Here is a 20,854-nt window from a genome sequence, read left to right as displayed (position 1 = left end):
CCCGGGGGGAAAAGTAGAGATGCTTATGAATGCACATCGTTTTGGTAGGGTAATATTGGAGCTAAAGTTCCATCAACTTGTAGCTCTGGATTCAGCTGACATCTCCAGAAGATGCTCAATGCACGACATCAAGAAATTTCTTAAAGGAACCAACAATACGATGCTAAAGACAAGTAGCTTCAATTTTTCAAGGATACAGACATACAATGAATTAGAGTTTCAAACGAGTAGCTTTGCCCCCTCTATTGGTTTTACTTTTGACAAAAACTGCAACAGATATGAAGCAATTCACCATGTGCTATTTAATAGTTTGTGCTACAATTGTGTAAATCTTCTTTGCACTGCCCAAATCTCATTATCCTGATAAGATGGAGCTACAACAATATTTCACCACTTATTCACCTTATTACAGCAACAAAGAAGAGGCTACACAAGCACTAGAAACTAAACAAGTCATGGGTTTCAAATCATACGAACAGTAATAACACAAGATATTTTACCCCCTTTCCTGCTGTCTTCCTAGCCCAAAGACGCAACTTAAACCACCATAGACAATGTTCCGTTAACTGAGCTCAGAAATTAGAATCTTGCCGACCCCAAATCATCGCTGAAGCAGCAGAATTCTCTGCATGTTTTACTCGCGACTTCTCCCCTACCGTCACAAGAAGCACGCCTTCAGCAACTGCAACTTGCACAGAACATATAAACCTCCTATCGTAAGGAGGACCTACCTGTTTCTCTATTCTGCACCAATCACAAAGCAAACAATTAGAAAACTAAATCACAATATCACACAGTTCAAACATGTTTAACGCCAAGCAAGAAACAGTAATGTCAAAGGCTGATGTAGCATACCGACACCGGGTTCATTTGAATCCAGTACGTTCGACGCAGTGCATTTTTATGTAAAATTCCACGAAAATTGAAACAAATAGTAGATACGAACCAATAACTTTAAAGATATAATGGGTTTAATGCTAAGACCCGTAAATGTTGAACCCATAAAACTTAAATTCTGGATCCGCCCCTTAGTAATGTGATATCTGCTGGTTAGGTACATAAACTCAAAAAGAGAGAAGAGAAAAAAAAAAAAAAAAAATCCTGAGTGCAAAACACACATATATTCCAGTCTGGAATATGAAGAGTTGAATTTACTCAAATAGTAAATCTCACAGATCCTGAAATAGTTGTAGAAACAACACTTGTATGAGTTCAGTCCTTCTTCTGCCACCTGAAAGGTACAAGTTGGCAATATATTCTTTGTTCTAACCAAGATATCCATTGTTTACTGCTTCGGAACTTGATGGACAATAAAATGCCCCTCTCCCTACTCCACTTAAATACCAGAGTTGGTTCAGTAGCTCAAATTTGAACTTGTGCAAGGCACCTATCACACATCTCGGGCTGTATTACCTTTGCCGTTAAACAAAAGTCCTAGAGGTTCATTAACATATTCTTAATTTCTTATACATCCAACATCCATTTATATCATACTTCATCCTTTATACTCTTGTATTTAGAATACTACCAACCTATTCTACACAATCATATCTCAAGACTACTTTTTCTATAAAAGATAGACAGCTCTGCTGCTCAAGATTGAGCATGTGGTTACAATTGCCCATGTAGCATTCCTCAAGTGAAGTGACAAAGAAATATGCAGCCAAAAGAAGAAAATAATAGTAGGGTTCCTGATGGTCCAGTATTTCCATGTTATGCATGCAAACCTGAAAATTTCATCCTCCCTCCGTTCCAATTTATGTGGCAGAGTTTGAATAGGCACGAAGTTTAAGAAAGAAAGAAAGACCGACTTATGGAGCTTGCAGTCATAAACATGACATAACATTTGTGTGGTTATAACATTTTTGTGATTATAACACTTTTGAAACTTGTTGTCTTAAACGTTTCATAACATTGGTGTAGCTATAAAAGCTTCTTATTAAGGATAAAATGGGAAATTGGAGTTAAATTATATCCAAATTTAGAAAGTTATCATTTTTTATATTTTTTTGAGAATGGTAACAGTCAACTATATATCCACAGATATACAAGTTAACTTTTTTTTTTTTTCTTTTTTTTTTTAAGAAAGTTTTCATTTTTTTGAACAGACAAATATAGTTTTGCAGCTAAAAGTTCAGTTTACGACCGTAATAAGCAACAACTTTATCTCACTCGAAAGAAGTAGTTTAAACCTGTAAGTTGGTAGGGGCCATTTCTTCCTTCTACATAGCTCATTCAGCTTCTGCATTGCTCCTCCAATCTCTGTGTTTGGTTCAACTTTAATATCCGATTTACCAGTAGATTTATAGGCCAACTTTTCAAGTGCAGCCTTTGCAGCATGAAGTTTAGCATTTCCTTTGGTTTCAGAAGAAGCGGAAACAATAAATTGACCATCAACATAAACACTACCAATATCTTTCTCTCTTTTTCTCCAATGCTTTATATCAACTTGGTGCCCGTCTTTCCGGCAAAGCTGATACAGCAGGTTACAGGCTGATGTTGTTGTGACAACAAGTCCAGCGTGATAATAGGCTCAAGGAGGCCTCTAAATATCTAATACAAAATGAAACTAAACTAATCAGAAAATCAGCATATCATTTCTCATCTGCAAGACAAAAATGCCAGATTTTTAGGTCGAAAATTGAATTGGCTTTCCGACAATCCAAAACCAAAACGACAGAAGAACACACTTATTTTAACTGGTAAAAGTTTTATTAATAAAAGATACCAACATGGTACAGCAGGTACAAGACAGAAGAAACAATCCTTCCATGTGAACTTACAATTTTTTTTCCAAATATCATAACAATTTCGAATTTTAATTAGTAATCTGAAACACACACTCTCTTTCTCTCTCACACACACAGTCACACACAACTTCAAAACCTTGCTTTGTTAGGTCACATGCACATATTTCATTCTAAACAGATCTAAAATGACATTCTAGAGAAGGAAACCTACATAGTTATTTTCACAAATATGAGCTTTAACACAGTGCCAAAAAGAAATTAAAATGACTTCTTTTTTAAGAGTAACTGTTAACTCTGTCATTTCTTCTTAAGGAACACCGGGGGCAGAGGCAGAGGGTTCAATTGAACCCCCTTCATTTAAAAATTATACTATGTAAATAGTGCAAAAATGATTTCTTCTTTTGGCATATATATATGTATATCAATTGTTGAATCCCTTGACAAAAGAATTCATTTTTGAATCCCCTCCTTTGAATTCCTGGCTCCTCCACTTAGGAAAATAGATGTATAAAAGCACTTTTGGAGAAATATGTCGAAGACTGAAACTAACAAGATCGGTGACTACTAACACATAACCCCAATTTCATTGAAACTGGATTATTGTTCAAGTGAGTTTGTAATGAGCAAATATTATATTATATATGAATGAAAAAGGGATTTTATAAAGAACATTATATTAAGCCCTACACATTTCCTAGACTTGTAAATTCTGCACAATTACTTCTCTAGATACAGAAAAAATTCATGAAGAAAAAGATCAGAATTCAGAAAGCACAATCTACAATAAATCTAAACATCCAAAGAAAAAGATCAGATGAAACTGATCTTGCCATAGACAAATACAAAAGTAAACTTCAAATTTCAAATCCCAAATTCGCCTTAAAGGTAGAATATCAACTTCAAATTTGTGACTTCAAACTTAATCAAATTTTAAAATTTGGCCCATAATGATAGATTTTGCAAAAAAGTACAAAAAGTAATTACCCAACTCCTACATTGCCAAGCCACTTTCCCCTTCCACAACACGCCCAAAAATTAGTTGGTGCTACTCCAAGGAATCCCTTGTTAATCGTTAATTTAAGCGTTTTTTTCATATTGCATAGGAGTTGGGAAAGTTTTAGTACATTTACAAATTATGAGTTTTCATGGTTATGAGGAAAATTAAAATTTGCTTTCAATTTTTGTTTGCAAAACTTATGATCTACTAAATATTCTCAAAATGTACCTTTTCATCGAGGGCAGTGGTATCGTGGCGGGCATATTTATAAAGACAGTGCCAAACGACGATCCTAGCATGTTTTAAAACTAAAAAAGTTTTATAATTATAATCTTGAAAATGTGATTTTACAAAATTTTTAAAACTTATAACAAAATACCACATACACATTATACAAAAACTTCTTCCAACCCACACACATTATACAAAAACTCCTTCCAACCCACTTCCCCCACGATCCCAACTACTTGTTCATCTTATTTCAAAAAAAAAAAAAAGCGAGTTCCATTCCGTCTCTCTCTCTCTCTCGTTCGCAAAAATCGGCGACCGACCACCATTGTTGTTGTTCGTTCCTCTCTCTCCATTCTTCCTTCGTCGCATCTCTCTCTCTCTCTCTCTCTCTCTCTCTCTCTTCTTTGTTGCTTCTCTATTCATTCTCAGGTAAACTTTTTTTTTTTTTTCACTTGGTTCAAAAGTTAGGGTTTTGAAATCAGAGTGTGAAAATGATGATTTTGGTTAGAGAAGATGAAGAAGAGCATGGGTTTTTCTTGAATGTTGTTTGTTTTATTGTAGTTTCGTGTATTTGTTGCACTTGGGGTTTGTGAGTTTGTAAATAGTGGTTGTGGTTGTGAAATTATGATTTTTGGTGCTGTTTTTGTTCTTCTTCTCCTTGTTGTTTCGAAAAAAAAAAGGCTTGCAATTTTGTTGATGTTTTCCAACAACTGAGGTTACCTGTTGCAGCAAATTCAACACTTGTTTGACAGTTGCAAACATCTGCCGAGGTTGCATGGTTTGGTGTATTTTGTTTAAGTTGTGAGTGAGATTTGTGATGGTTGTGTGTTTGTAGTGAAATATAGATGTTTTGTAGTTAAATTTAAATGTTTTTGCTGTTGTTGTTGCTGTTGCAGCAAATTCAGCACTTGTTTGATGATTTGCAAACATCTCTTTGTCGAGGTTGCATGGTTAAAAAAAAATCCTATTTGGTGTATTTTGTTTAAGTTGTGAGTGAGATTTGTGATGGTTGTGTGTTTGTAGTGAAATATAGATGTTTTGTAGTTAAATTTAGATGTTTTTTTTTGTTGTTGTTCTTTGTCATGCTATGGTTTAGGAAAAGTTTTGATTTTATCCAACAATTGCTTGGATAAAATCAAAACAATTGTTGAGGTTTTTGCAAAGAATCAAGCAGTTGTTGTAGCATATTAACAAGTTGTTGTAAAAAATCAAAACAGTTGCTAAGGATTTGCTACTGTTTTTCTATTTCCAACAGATTAAGATTCTGCTGCAACAAGTAATAAGTTGTTGCAACAGCTTCGTATTTTGTTGCAACATATTCTTAATCTGTTGCAACAACTGATTACTTGTTGCAACATATTCCTTTTCCCTTTTTACTTTGAATGTTGCACTAACCAATTAAAACTGTTTTTCTATCTCCTGTGTGTAGATAAAATGGCTCCAATTAAAAGAAAAGGAGAGAAACCAACTGAGGGAGAAAGTAGTAAAAGAGCTAAGGTGCAAGCACCATTAGATAAACTTGTGATCGCTATTTGTCAATCAACAAATGAGGAAAGAGTTAGTGAAAGCGGGGCTTCGTAAAGAGAGAGGAAACCCACGAAACCTCTCGTTGGGCATGAAGAAGAAAGTGATAAAAATGAACAAAGTGAAGAAACTAGAGAAGAAAGTGAAAAAGATGATGAAAAATGTTGAAGGAGATGAAGAAAATGAAGAAAATCTTGAAGGAGATGAAGAAGAAGTAGATGAAGAAGAAGGAGATGAAGAAGAAGGAGATGAAGGGGATGAAGGAGGATGAAGGGATGAAGGAGGTGAAGAAGATGCGAAACCGAAAATGATAATGAAGAAGAAGAATCAACGATCGGACCTTGGCCGAGTTAAGAAAAAAAAGGAAACATAATGTGGATGCCAATCTTGTTGAGTCTTCTAGTATTGCCACAGATCCCAATAGACCTTCGATTGAGGAGGTCGTCAAGAGTTTCAGCATTGAAAAGTACGGCGTGACGATGCCGCTGAATGGAAATAAGGATTTGTCTGGTGATTTTGTGGTTAGATCAACCATGGACAAGGGCTTTGACACCTTCAGGGGCATTATCCAGCAGCAGGGGTTGGAGAATTTCTTTAGGGCTAGCTGCTTTGGGTCTATTTAGATTTGCTCGAAGATACGGTGCCCGATTTCAAATGACAATGGTTTCGAGCTTTTGAAGCGTAAGATTATTTGTGATAGAAAGGATGAGATTTGGATCAATTACTGTGGCATGCCGGTTTGCTTTGGCATGAAGGAGTTTGCCATAGTTACCGGATTGAGATGTTATCCTTGTGAGCCTCTTCCTACTGTTGTATTAACCAAGCCAGCCCGGACACCCAAGGCAGCCAAGAAAGCAAAGGGTTCCAAAGCTAAGAATGATGTCTCTTTGGTAAACTTAGTGGGAAAGAGCTACACTCAAAAGAAATTGTTGCAAGATTTGGAGTCCAAAACTTTCTCAAAAAAGCACAAGGAGGCACTGTGCTTAGTTTGGTTTGTGCACGTGTTCTTTGGGCAAGAGACGTAAACTACAACATACCGCTTGGATTGATTAAACTTGCTGAGGACTATGATGCCTTCAACAACTATGCCTGGGGTTTTCAAAGCTTTAGCTTGACTGTTGAATATTTGATGAAGGATTTGAAGCCAACGGGGAAGACACAAAACCTATATGGCTTCCCTTGGGCTTTCATGGTAAATTTTCTTCAATGTTTTACCTTTTTTTTTTTTTTTTTTTTTTTAAGTATTTCAATCACTATTTTGATTTTTGATGGCATCTTTTTTTCTAGGCTTGGGCATTTGAAGCCATTCCTCACCTCAAGCATCAAGTCAAGGAATACTCCGAAGAAGTTACCTATCCAAGAATTCTTAGATGGCTCACTGCCAGGAACAACACAAAATTGAGTGTTGACCGTTTCAACCCCCCTAAGGAAGTCGTAAGCATTAGAACACAACAGATGACTAGGTGTTGCAACAAACTTTTATAATCTGCAACAACACATGCCGCAACAACATGTTGGAAAATGCATGATAATTCCGTTGCAACAAGTTATCATGTGTGTATGGAAAATGTCCAATAGATAATTAACCTGTTGCAACAAGTTACCCAACAGATGAATTTGTTATAACATGCAACTAGTTTTTTACAACAGATGAGTAACCTGCTGCAACAAGTTACCCATCTGTTGGAAAATGTCCAACAGATAATTAACCTGTTGCAACAAGTTACCCATCAGATGAATCGTTATAACAAAATAGTTTTTTACAACAGATGATAAACCCGTCGCAACAAGTTACCCATCGTTGGACAATGTCCAACATAATTAACCTCGTTGCAACAAGTTACCCAATGATGAATGTTATAATAATGAAATATCACTTTATTTGCTAATTTGATAACAAATTTTGCAACATATCATTTTATTTGCTAATTTGATAACTTTTTACAACAAGTACAATAATGTTGCAATAAATTACTAATGTTGTACAATATCCAACAGATGATCAACCTGTCGCAACAAGTTACCCATCTGTTGGAAAATTTTCAACAGATAAGATACCTGCTGCAACAAGTTACCTATTTGTTGGACATTGTCCAACAGATGTGTAACCTTTTGCAACAACCTGATAACTTATTTTAAATAGGTTTTGTTTTTTATGATTTAGCACCATTATGATATATCTACTTTCTTGTTGTAGGTTGTGAACCCATGGCTTGTCCCAACAATAAGAGAGTTGGAGATGCCATGCCTTGTCACCTTTGTGCCCAAAGAATCTGTGCCTGACAGATTGATTGATGGGTTCAAAGGGGAATTGGCTGGAGTGACAGCCATCACTAGGGTTGATGATGTTGTAGCTGGTGGTGGTGGTCATGTTGCTGGTGGTCATGTTGTTGTTGGTGCTGGTGGTGATGTTGCTGTTGGTGGTGCTGATGCTGTTGGTGGTGTTGTTCAGCCTGTTGATGTTGTTGGTGGTGGTGGTGGTGGACTTGGTGATGATGTCCCAGCAAGTATTCTTTGGGGAAAAATTAAGAGATAGATGATGATGCTAATATTGGTGGATTTACTCCAGTTCTGGATTTAGTGATTTTTTGGATTTGGTGGTAATTTTAGTGGTGGTGGATTGAGTGGTAGAAGATTTGTGATGTTGGTGCCGGTACTTCTAAGGTGCCCTCATGTGCTTGTGAGTGCACCACTTGCAAGGACAAAATGGATAATTTGATTAGAAAGGTGGAGGAATTGGTGCAGGCCCAAGAAGCCACAAACACTTCTATGCAGAGGTTGATATCCAAGAGGGGTATCAATCCATCAAAGAATCTTTCCTCACCTTATACTCCTGTTCATGTTCGGAGGAGGGGCAAAGCAATTGCCAAGGCACTTGCATCAGTTAGATCAAGAAGATCTGTTGCTACTCCCAGTAAGTCAATTGAGACTCCTCTTCTTGATGTTGGGCCAAAAGTGCTAAAGAAGGTGGACATTTTCAAGCCTGTACATGCCCAAAGAAAGAAAAAGGTTGAGACTGCAATCAAGTCCAAAAAGAGTGGGAGAACCATGTACTCAATGCATGAATTTGGAGCAGCAGACTTCAAGGCTTTGACAAGCATGGAAATTTGGTGGGAGGATTGGGTAAGTTTCAACACTTGTATATATCTATCTAATTCAGTATGTTGTTGCAACAAGTAGATAATCTGTTGCAACAAGTTAACTAGCTGTTGCAACAGTTCCTTTATTTTGTTGAATCTGCTGCACCAAGTTAACTAGCTGTTGCAACAAGTAGATAATCTGTTGAATCTGTTGCACCAAGTAACTAACTGTTTTACTACTTTTACTTTAGTATGTAGATGAAGTCCTGCTTCTAATGCGTATGAGGCAAATCAATTTCCCTGAGTACTATGATTCCACTGACATAATCCTGGACCTCAACTTTTACAACAACATGTCCAAGAGGTACGCAGAATTGACAAAAGAGAGTACAGTTCCAAATGCCGTGCCTCTGAAGGTTAGACTTGCTGAATTCAAGTGGGATGATGATATGGTCGATTATTGTAGGGGTGTTAGACCCTACCCGGGTGGCTGCTCGTGGGCTGGTGCAAAGAGGGTTTTAACAGTGATGAATATTAATGTCACACATTTTGTCACTCTCGAGTTCATGATTGAAGAGGGAGTGGTAAATGTGTATGACTGCAACGTTCCTGTCTATGAAGAATCTGATTTCTTTTGTTTCATGGAGCCGGTAATGGAATTGTGGCCCAAGTTATTGCAACAGAGTGGAATGTTCGCACACTTGCCTGCAAAGTTACTCAATGAATCGTGGGAATTCAATAGGCTACAGAATCTGCCCCGCAATGTCACTAGTAAGGCATGTGGTTCGTGGTCAATTGCTTTTATAGAGGCTTTGCTTACTGGCACAACTGTGACAAAACCCGAAAGTCTAATCAGCGACAACTCTGTAGGGAGGATGCAATGGAGATGGGCATTAGGTATCATTGAAAAGGTGTTGGAGCCCTAAGATGGGTTGATAAACAGTTTATTGATTTTGCATTTTTTGGAGCCAAAATGTGGCCTGTTGAACAATTTAAGTATATATTAGGAGTTTTTTTTATGACATTATGTAATTTAAGTATATATTAGGTGTTCAGTACTTTTCTAAGACATTTTATTAAGTATATATTAGGTGTTCATTATTTAAGTTGTGTTCAATACATTATGTTCAGTGGTTTCAGTAGTTTTAAACAAGTCACAAAATCTAACAAATCTGTTGAAGAAGTTGCAACAATTGACCCATCTGTTGCAACAAGTTTTTAATATGTTGCAACGGATGAGTAAGTTGTTGCAACAAGTTGGTAATCTGTTGCAACAGATGGTTCAGTTGTTGCAACATATGGGTCAGTTGTTGCGACAAATCTAACTGCTGTTGAAGAAGTTGCAATGACTAACCCATCTGTTGCAACAAGTTTGTAATCTGTTGCAACAGATGAGTCAGTTGTTGCAACAAGATGTAAATTTGTTGCAACAGATGGTTCAGTTGTTGCAACATATGGGTTAGTTGTTGCGATAAATCTAACTGCTGTTTTAGAAGTTGCAACAAGTTGATAATCTGTTGCAACAAGTTTGTGATCTGTTGCAACAGATGAGTCAGTTGTTGCAACAAATCTTTCAATTGTTGAAGAAATTGCAACAACTAAACCATCTGTTGCAACAAGTTTGTAATCTGTTGCAACAGATGGGTTAGTTGTTGCAACAAGTTCATAATATGTTGCAACAAGTGCATTATCTGTTGTAACGGATGAGTAACCTGTTTAAAAGCTTCACATTTAGTAAACAATAAATATCATTGGTTTTCGTTGTTTACACCTAAATATGGGTGAATCAAGTAGTTCTCATCAAATTACACCAACGATCGCTCGATTTGGGAAGTATACGCTTAGTTGATCATATGTCCTGACTCAGAATACCATCAAATTGGTTAGGAACATTTAGTAAACAATAAATATCATTGGTTTTCATTGTTTACACCTAAATATGGGTGAATCAAGTAGTTCATCAAATTACACCAACGATCGCTCGATTTGGGAAGTATACGCTTAGTTGATCATATGTCCTGACTCAGAATACCATCAAATTGGTTAGGAACATTTAGTAAACAATAAATATCATTGGTTTTCGTTGTTTACACCTAAATATGGGTGAATCAAGTAGTTCTCATCAAATTACACCAACGATCGCTCGATTTGGGAAGTATACGCTTAGTTGATCATATGTCCTGACTCAGAATACCATCAAATTGGTTAGGAACATTTAGTAAACAATAAATATCATTGGTTTTTCGTTGTTTACACCTAAATATGGGTGAATCAAGTAGTTCTCATCAAATTACACCAACGATCGCTCGATTTGGGAAGTATACGCTTAGTTGATCATATGTCCTGACTCAGAATACCATCAAATTGGTTAGGAACATTTAGTAAACAATAAATATCATTGGTTTTCGTTGTTTACACCTAAATATGGGTGAATCAAGTAGTTCTCATCAAATTACACTAACGATCGCTCGATTTGGGAAGTATACGCTTAGAATTTCCCATCAAATCAATGAAATTACCGTCTAATCCATTAAGGATGTTAGTAGATAAATATATTGATCACTAAATATCATTGAATCCCTTTGTTTAACACTAAATATCATTGGTTCCCTCTGTTAATAACTAAACATATGTGACTTATATCCTAGTTGTTGCAGCAATTTCATGATATGTTGCAGCAATTACATAATCTGCTGCAGCAATTGCATAATCTGTTGCAGCAGTTGCATAACATGTTGCAACAAGTACATAATCTGTTGCAGCAATTGCATAATCTGTTGCAGCAGTTGCATAACCTGTTGCAACAAGTACATAATCTGTTGCAGCAGGTAACATAGCTGTTGAACAAGTCATATCACTTGTTGGATGAAACAACTCATTCCATTTGTTGGATGAAACAACTTAAGGACTTTCTGCAACAACTCATTCCATTTGTTGTAAAAACTCAAAACACTATAGGAACTTACTGTAACAAGTCATGTCACTTGTTGGAAAACCAAGTTAAGTTAGTTGCTGCAACAAGTTCGATTACTGGTTGGCAAAATCCCAACAAGTTACACAGCTGTTGCAACAGAATTTTTACTTGGTGGAAACTGTTCAGAAATTGCAAAACCACATAACATACATTGGTGATTTGAGCAAGATCAACATATCATTTAAACCAATTTTACTAACAGAAACAACATAAAAATGTCATAAAATCCAATTTCACAAACACAAACAATAGTAATTATTATTACAAGACATTGCAAATTTAACAACTAGGGAACAATTCGGTTTGGGCATGTAGTTTTTTTATGGCCAGCTGTTTTGCATATGGAGCATTTGTTTTTCCTCGTTGCAAGTGATTCCCCGATTCCACGCCTCCTCTTTGTCCGTCTTCTTCCCGGTTTGCTCGGATCAACATGCGGAGGAGGTATTTCTCTCTCTAAAATCTCCATAGGAACTTCCCAAGATTCTTCAGAAGGCACGGGATTCATTTCCTCACAGTATGCAATTATGTAATTCTCCACCCTATAATATGGAGATGAGTAGTCATAAATCCGCCTTCCAAAGTCTTCACCATATTGGACTCGAAGCGCTGCCATAGCATGTGGGCAAGGTATTTTGTCCAGATCAAAAACTCTACAAGTACAAGATCTTCTTTGCAGATCGACTGTTGCAACTGAACCGTGGCCGATGACGCCGAACTTGTAGTTGGCAATTTGATGGGCCAATAACTTATTACCCAAGTTGACAAATTTTGATATTTTTTTTTCCATTAAGGGAACAAAGATGGTTGGTGAGTCGATGAACTCCATACGCCTCTCATGAAATTTCAAGTAAACCTCCTGTTTATGGAATCAAATAGAGCAGTAATGGGAAATTCTCTTTCAACATTGAACATTGAGTTCACCGACTCAGCGGCGTTTGTCGTCATAAAATTATACCTGACAAAACAAACATATTAGTGTTGGAACATGTGGCTGAGGCTCAGCTGTGTCAAAAATCACAACAAGTACAACATCTGCCGCAACAAGTTACCTATTAGTTGCAGCAGATACGTTACTTGTTGGAAACAGAAATGTGCAAATACCTATTTCCGGGGCAGAATGCCCTGCTCCATCTGTGGAATCTAGTTCGTTCAAGATGTTCGGCGGCCCCAAAAATGAAATCTCTAATTTGATTGAAATGGTCATTAAAGACATCAATATTGTATGCTTTTGTTGCTTTATAAAATTGAGATACGACCGCCCCATTGTGAAAGGTGGTTCTCAGATTTTCCCCTAGGTGCCTCATGCAAAAACCATAATGACATGTAGGGAAGACAATTGAAACCGCCTTTTTTATACTTGGATGTCTATCAGAAATTATGCACAACTCAGGGGTATCCTCTATATAGCTTCTCATTTGTTCAAAAAAATATTTGTACGAAGCATCACACTCCTTGTCCACTACACAAAATGCCATTGGAAAAATATGATTCTCCGCATCTTGTGCGACTGCTGACAACAACACTCCTTCGTACTTGCTCCTCAAGAATGTCCCATCGACGGACTATGACTTTTTTCATTTGCGCAAAACCAAGCATCCAAGCCTTATAGGCTACAAAAAAGTACTTGAACTTCCCATTTTCATCAACCTTCAATGCCGTCTTACTTCCCGGATTTGCGAACGAAGCATATAACGGTACGCATCAAGCACCGCATACCCGTGCTCATGTCCCCCTTGTCAAAGCCTTTGCAATCTCCATGCCCTTCCAGACCTTCCAATAACTTACCTTACAACCCAAATCCGTACGGATTGATTGACTCATATCTTTTATAGATGGGCCTTTACCGTAAGGAAACTTATCTTTGAAGTATTCACCAATGACTTTCGCGATAGCGTGTGGATTATGGCTCGTAATGTGCTCGAACCACATGTGTGATGCTTTATGTAGGTTCGATACAAAATCGTCGAACTTAAAAGCTTCACGACCCTCACCACCACTTGCACTCCGGATGTACACATCTGAAGCAATACACAGTACGCGAATTAATCACCTTCTTGATTCTAAAATCTTTCTTCAAGCAAGCAAGTTTCAACCAAGTGGCTAGTTCTTCCTTGTTCTTGAATGACATTCCTTTATAAAAACCTGTTTCATCATCTTGAACATGGCTAGACTGTATTGATTGTGTAGTGCCCACTGTATTGCTCGCAACTTTAGGTATAGGAATCGGGTCAGCCCCACTTCCATTATCTAGGATATCCATATCCACCCCATCTAATTCATCATTTAACACATCTTGTTGGTCTTGAGATAAATTGTGGTTCTCTATCGGGCTTCCAACAACGTATACCCTTAAAATGGGCCTAGCTACATCATTCAAATAAGCACGCAAACGAACCTGATCAGTTATCTTAAATGGCAAGACCCTCTGATTTTCAAAAGAGCTGTGCATGTAAGTGATGGCAAGATCTTTTGGTTCACAAGTTAATTCGCAATAGGTGATGATTAGGTTCACAAAATCATCGAACATAACATCTCTTTGGACAATCATCGCTATCGTCTCTAACGTGTCACTACCCTTCCATCGCCAAATATATCGATTGTTCTTCTCGATCCATTCACCATGGCAATCAACCCCTATTGTTATTGAGTCCCCCATTAGTGGTGTTCGAGGTACCTGAAGATATTTTGTTTAACAAAAAATTGGTCATGAGAGTACATACCAATCTATAACAAAATGAAACAACTGCAGCAGTTGTTCAACCATTATTGACTTGTTGGAACAAGTGGACTACTTGTTGCAACGAGGTAATAAAATTGTTGCAACAAGTCACTAATCTGTTGGAGTCGGCTTGAGTTTTTTTTGGGGTAATGTTTTATTTGTTGAAGATGTCCAGCATTATCGAGTTGTTAACAAGTGTATTACTTGTTGCAACAAGTAGTACACTTGTTGCGGCAAGTCAATAATGTTGGAATACGACTTCGGTTTTTGTCAATAATGAGACTTCGGTTGAGTTTTTGGGTTACGTTTCGGACAAAAGCGAGCCGACTCCAACGGATAGTTGAGTTGTTGCAACAAGTGGAATACTGTTGCAACAACTATACAACTTGTTGCGACAAGTCAATAATCTTGAAGCTTCGCGCTTTTTCAATTTTTTGGGTTACATTTCGGACAAAAATTGAAGCAACAACTCCAACGGATATTTATTTGAGTTCATTGCAACAAGTTGTATAGTTGTTGCAACAAGGTATTCCACTTGTTGCGGCAGGTGAAAAAGAAATCAATAATCTGAGCGGAAAACACTTATGAAGTAATTGCCGACTAACAAAATCGTCAAAAAATTTTTTGGGTTACGTTTTTCTTTCTTGAGCAACAAAAAAATTGAAGCTGACTCCAATAGATAGTTGAGTTGTTGCAACAAGTTGTATGGTCTTGTTTTTCTTTTTGACAAAAATCCGGTCAAGATGATGATGATGATTGCAACAAGAAGAAGACTCCAATAGATAGTTGAGTTGTTGCAACAGAAATTTTGGCCCGTTTTTTTGGCTCTATAGGGTTTATATGGGTTGGTTCAAAGTGTTAAAAATAAAACTTGGGGGCAAAGTGTAAAAAATAAAGGTTGGGGTTAAAGTGTTAAAAATATAACTTGGGAGCAAAGTGTAAAAAATAAAGCTTGGGGTCAAAGTGTTAAAAATATAGCTTTGGGATGAGCAAAACTCCCTAATCACTAATCCAAAAATTATCACCCCTACTCAATTAAAAAAACTAGAGTTACCCTAACTCAATTTTAAAACCTATTTGTCACCAATAATTAAAAGGCCCATGTTTCTCAGTGCTAGAGTTCCGTAAATATTTGACGGAAACTTAGGACCTGTTTGGCCGTGGGAATTATTCACTTTTTTTCCGAAATAATTTTTCACTTTATTTCAAAATCAGTGTTTGGTCGTGAAAATTTTAAATCCAACTTCAAGTTGAATTCTAAATATGAAAAATAGCTTATAACCTGTTCTCCAACTCCGCCTTCATAATTCCAAACAAAGTGCTCGCTTTTCTCCTTTGCAACAAAATATAATCAAACGCCACTCTATCTTCAACTCTGAATTCATAAATTCCAAAGAAAGTTATAAATATTTGAAATTCATGGTCAAACTTACTAAAAGTGTTAACTTTAGACAATTAAAGGATCAAAATTGTTCGGTACAAACTCAAGGGACTACTTTGAACCTAGCGTCAAACATAAAGAACCATTTTTATCGTACCTTTTCATCAAAGGCGGTGGTATTGTGGCTAGTGGTGTCAAATGGGTGGATTTGGTTGGATTTGGACAGGTTGAAAATGGGTTGACCAAAAGCGGGTTAGGTTTCAACCCACTCATATTTCATGTGGGTAAACTATGGGTTTGCCGATACTCCGTATTATATAAGTAATATAATTTCAAGCGTAATGTTTATAATTTTTAAAACATATGAAGTAGAAAATGTGTGTGTGGTGGGTTTTGGTTGGGGGGGGGGGGGGGGGGGGAGTGGGGGAAGCAAAATGTTTCCACTTTTTTAAAAAAATTTATAAAGTAAAATAAAATAAATGAAATAGAAAATTCAGATTGGGTGGTGGGGGTAGGGTCGGGCTAGGAGGTAAGAAAAAATTTCTCAATTTTTATAATTTTTTAATAACAAGAAATAAAATATATGAAATAGAAAATTCGGGGGCGGGGGGGGGGGGGGGGGGGGGTGGGGGTGGGGGTGGTGGCGGCGAGGTTGGGAGGGGAAAGAGGGAGTAAGGGGTGGCGTAGAGGTGGGCGCGGGAGCTAGCGAGAAGAGGCGGGGTGGGGTGGGTAGGTAGGGTAGGGACAAGGGGGTGGGGGATAGGTGTAGGTGGTGGGATGCGTAGGTTGGGGTTGGTGTGTTTTTTATCGATCCGGAAAATGTGTTCCCTCAAATTTTTACGGAAAACATTTTCTCCTATTTTGAGGAAAATGAATTGTTGTTGGGTCTAGTGAGTTCATGTATGGATGCCCATATTTTACCCATATATTTTTTTTTATGACAAGGTAACCCGTAGCTGCTACCCTTCGGGTGCGCATAGGGTAAACCCCTATTTGCCCATATTTTTATGGGTTAAAAAGAGACTAAAGCTCATATTTATCCAAATAAAATATAAGTGATCCAAATCACTAAAACATGGGTTAAATGGGCTAATTTTCTAATATGAGCTGAAATTGCCAGCTCTAAGTGGCTAACCTATTTATAAAGATAGTGTTGAACGGAAACGCTAGCAAGTTTCTTATGCCTGAACAGTTTTGGTTATTTAAGTTCGCAAAAAAATATTTTCAGTCTCCTTTAAATATTCAACTATTCATATTCGGTAGATTTTCCAGAAAAAGTGGAAAAAAGAGTTAAAACATAAACACCACGAAAGTCCCATCAAATCCTAAAAATATGCAACACAAAAAACAGCACTGAACACTTAAAAAAGCAGAAATTGCATCTAAGTAAGTTGCACCGGACTCCAAAAATAAATCAAAAATAGCAGGCACTACAAAAATTATATCTTTAAAGTGAGTTTATGCTACTTTTTTTTTCATAGTTCCATCAAATCTAACAAGAAAGAGTTCCCTAAATATTTAACGGAGAAAAAGTGGTCGTTTGGCGATGAATATTCTTTACCTTTTTCCAGAGCTGAATTCCAGAAATCATGTTTGGTCACAAGATTCCGGAAAATTCTGGAATTCAACTTTGAATTCTGAAACTTGAAAAACATCAAAAAGTTGTTTTCACTTCTTATGCTCCCAATCACTCACAAAAATTCAAAAAACAACTCTAATTTGTATTCATCGCCAAACAACGACTCCAATTTCCAAATACTAATTTTACTTTGAAAACAAAAACTAATTTTTTCAAATTTCACCATTTTCATGACCAAACGGGCCCTAAAAGTGATAACTTTTAGCAAATTTAAAAAACCAAAACTGTTCAATGCTTGTGTTGGGTGTTCTTGAAAAGGAAAGAATTTTAAAGGTGCGTTTATACAAAAAAAAATGTGATTGTCAGCAGTTAGGGCATCTCCAACCCATTGCACAATTTTTTGCATCAAAATTGCGCAAATTAACTCCAACTCATTGCGCTATTTTTTACATCACAAAAGAATATTTCTTTTATATTCTTCTCTCTCTTCTATATTATATTATTTTTTATTTAAATTTTATTTTTTAATTTCATAAAACAAATCTTTTCTTTTTTTCTTTTTACATATTCATCCCATGTAATTCATAATTCTTTGTTATATAACCATTTAATTTAAAATTATTTTATACCATAAATTTTTATATAATATAAATTATAAGCAAATATTATACGTTATACATATTAATGGATAATTCAAATAAAAGTGAAATCATTGATAAAATATAATTAAATAAATATTACATTAAGGTAGAATTTATTTTAATTTCTACATAAATATTCAACTTCCATGATTGGTGCATTGCTCCCATAAATGCTCTATTAATGATTACGAAGTGCAAAATGAGCATCTTTGTTCTTAATTTTTTTGTGTCGAGCTAAAAATTATTCAAATCGGTAATTTTCATCTACTACCATTTCTCTTTTGTTGGAGTTGGACCTTCTCAAGCATCTTTAATTGGTGCATTAAGATCACGCTCATCGTCGATTATCATGTTGTGCAGTATAATACATGTAGTTAATATATCATGTAGCACTTCTTTTCTCCAAAAACACGATGGCATATTATTAACAACATATTATATTTTATATTTGCACTTTTCATTTTTGTGATGGTTATATTTTTTTATACAATTATAACTTATAATAAAATTAACTCACAATTTTATATAAAAATAAAATATACGAAAATTAATTTATAAAACTTACACTCCAAAATTAAGATGTAAAATTAATATTATAAGATATCACATAAAAAATAATTAGGTATATTAGGAATCTAAATGTAAAAATTAAAATTTATAATATGTTAAATTAAAAGTGTTATATAATAAAAAAAAATAATTATTAATGAATAGTAATGGTGTAGATGAATAGGTATATTAGGAATCTAAATGTAAAAATTAAAATTTATAATATGTTAAATTAAAAGTGTTATAAAATAAAAAAATACTAATGAATAGTAATGGTGTAGATGAATAGTGTTGCACCAAATTTGGTGCAACACTATTCATGCACCAAAATGGTGCAAAAAATAGTGCAAGATTGGAGCTCCAAAACACCATTTTTTGCACCAAAATAGCATTTGGTGCAAAAAATGGTGCAAGGTTGGAGATGGCCTTAATATATGGGTGGGATCTTCACAGACAGAAAAATATTACAGTCAGTTTGATAATGATAAAGGTAACGGAGGCGTGCAAAGGTTTCCTCGGGCCGGACGGAGATTGTCCCTCGAGTGCAAAGGCAGAAGGGAGCTTGACTGCAAGACCCACCCGTCGAGGGCTATGGAACAAAGGATTTCTTCTGATCAATTCATAGATCCTTTCGATTCCATTAGTAATGAGGATTCGGAATATCACTATCACACATTGATCAATCAAAGAGAGATTCAACAACTAAAAGAAAGATCGATTCTTTGGGATCCTTCCTTTATTCAAACGGAAGGAAGAGAGATAGAATCGTGCCGATTCCGAAATGCCTTTCCGGATATTCCTCAATGTCCCGGCTATTCACGGAACGTGAGAAGCAGATGATTAATCATCTATTTCCGGAAGAAATGGAAGAATTTCTTAGGAATCCTACAAGATCCGTTTGTTCTTTTTTCTCTGATAGATGGTCAGAACTTCATCTGGGTTCAAATCCTCCTGAGAGGTCCACTAGAGATCAGAAATAATTGAAGAAACAACAAGATCTTTCTTTTGTCCCTTCCAGGCGATCGGAAAAGAAAGAAATGGTTAATATATTCAAGATAATTACGTATTTACAAAATACCGTCTCCATTCATCCTATTTCATCAGATCCGGGATGAGATATGGTTCCGAAGGATGAACCGGATATGGACAGTTACAATATCGGGTACCCCTGTCATATATTTAATCCGACCCAGATATGTTTGCAAGCGAGATAATTGTCTTTTCAACATAGCTGCATCTCTTTTCGGGAGACAGTTGAGTCTCCCTGTTTTTTGTTCCATTCTCAAGTCCCTGAACACGAAGTCTTGTTTACGTAGTGGACCAATTCGTTAAAATACCGCCAAGCCATTTTCTATTAACATAATGACACCGGGCCCTTATTGCAGCCCACTCTCTTGAAATTTGCTTTATTTTTGGTACCAACAATTAAGAATTGTTTTCCCCTACTTGTCGCGTCAAAAACTAAATCACAAGTTTCGATAAAAAACGAGCGATTCTAGTAAGATTTGTAATATGAATACCCTTACGCTTTGCCGAGATATAAGGCGCCATTTTAGGATTCCATTTCGGTACCATGACCAAAATGAACTCCTGCCTCCATCATCTCTTCCAAATTTATGTTCCAATATCTTCTTGTCATTTCTCCCACACCCTCCCCATTTTTTTTATTCTTTTTCAAAAAAAAAAAAAAGAGACGAGGAACGCTGAACTGAAATAAATAATTGTTCCGATGGAACCTTCTCTTCTACCTTAGATTGGACGTAGATACACGACCCAAACCATTATTCTTTTCTATTCATTATTCTTTTTATTACCTTATTACCAAAGCAAGTAACCATACGAAATGCAGATAGCGAAAGAGATGAATCCGTTGTTAGGAATCATTAAATCCTATAAATGATTGTGCGGGTATGTCGTGGAATTTTTTTGAAAGACAAGAATCAAATAATTTTCTGTGGTGGAACAAAATATCTCTCATCTTCCCCTCGAATAGATTCTTTTTTTTTTGTTTCCAAAGGAATGTTGTTATGTTGTTTTGAAGGTTGCACTAATCCCTTGAATTCGGTACCAACGGGTATCACCACCACCACCACCCCTCCAAAACAACGTTCTCTTTCAGGCCTTTCAACCAATCGATACGACCCGAGAGAGCCGTTTTTGCTAAAACTCGAGCAGTTTCTTGAAAACTCGCTTCAGATATGAAACTTTGACTATTGAGAGATGCTCTTGTTATTCCTAATAAGACGACTCGGTAACAGATCGCTTCTTCTAAAGCGCGCCCCATTCGTTTTGCTCGCAACCATCCAATAAGTTCTCCGGGTGAAAAAACATTAGACATTCCATCTTCTGAAACCAACACTTTTGATGTTATTTGACGTACAATAATTTCTATATGCCTATTATGAATCGCACCCCTGGGAGCGATAAAC

The 20,854-nt window shown here is 36.3% G+C and overlaps 3 protein-coding genes across 4 annotated transcripts; 2 read left to right on the top strand and 1 right to left on the bottom strand.

Moving 5' to 3' along the window:
• Positions 1-572: 572 nt before the first annotated feature.
• LOC132032099 (ribonuclease 3-like protein 2) lies at positions 573-4,755 on the bottom strand. The gene is made up of 3 exons (XM_059421897.1): positions 4,699-4,755; positions 2,193-2,473; positions 573-744 (listed from the first exon to the last, which is right to left on the bottom strand). Exons 1-3 carry the CDS (start codon positions 4,753-4,755, stop codon positions 573-575), a joined length of 510 nt encoding a protein of 169 aa, XP_059277880.1.
• Positions 4,756-6,176: 1,421 nt separating this feature from the next.
• Positions 6,177-8,038, top strand: LOC132032098 (uncharacterized). The gene is made up of 3 exons (XM_059421896.1): positions 6,177-6,694; positions 6,790-6,936; positions 7,700-8,038. The coding sequence occupies exons 1-3, from the start codon at positions 6,632-6,634 to the stop codon at positions 8,036-8,038; spliced, it is 549 nt and encodes a 182-aa protein (XP_059277879.1). The 5' UTR covers positions 6,177-6,631.
• Positions 8,039-8,092: 54 nt separating this feature from the next.
• On the top strand, positions 8,093-9,568 carry LOC132029407 (uncharacterized). Of its 2 annotated transcripts, XM_059418686.1 has the most exons (3): positions 8,093-8,625; positions 8,834-8,946; positions 9,049-9,568. In XM_059418686.1, exons 1-3 carry the CDS (start codon positions 8,209-8,211, stop codon positions 9,506-9,508), a joined length of 990 nt encoding a protein of 329 aa, XP_059274669.1. In that variant the 5' UTR covers positions 8,093-8,208; the 3' UTR covers positions 9,509-9,568. The 2 variants fall into 2 exon arrangements, with proteins under 2 accessions (XP_059274669.1, XP_059274668.1); XM_059418685.1 differs by having other exon boundaries at positions 8,834-9,565.
• The last annotated feature ends 11,286 nt before the right edge of the window (positions 9,569-20,854 follow it).

Source organism: Lycium ferocissimum, chromosome 9 (genome assembly GCF_029784015.1).
Source record: "Lycium ferocissimum isolate CSIRO_LF1 chromosome 9, AGI_CSIRO_Lferr_CH_V1, whole genome shotgun sequence".
Classification (NCBI taxonomy): Eukaryota; Viridiplantae; Streptophyta; class Magnoliopsida; order Solanales; family Solanaceae; genus Lycium; species Lycium ferocissimum.
This window is presented reverse-complemented; position numbering and strand designations above follow the sequence as displayed.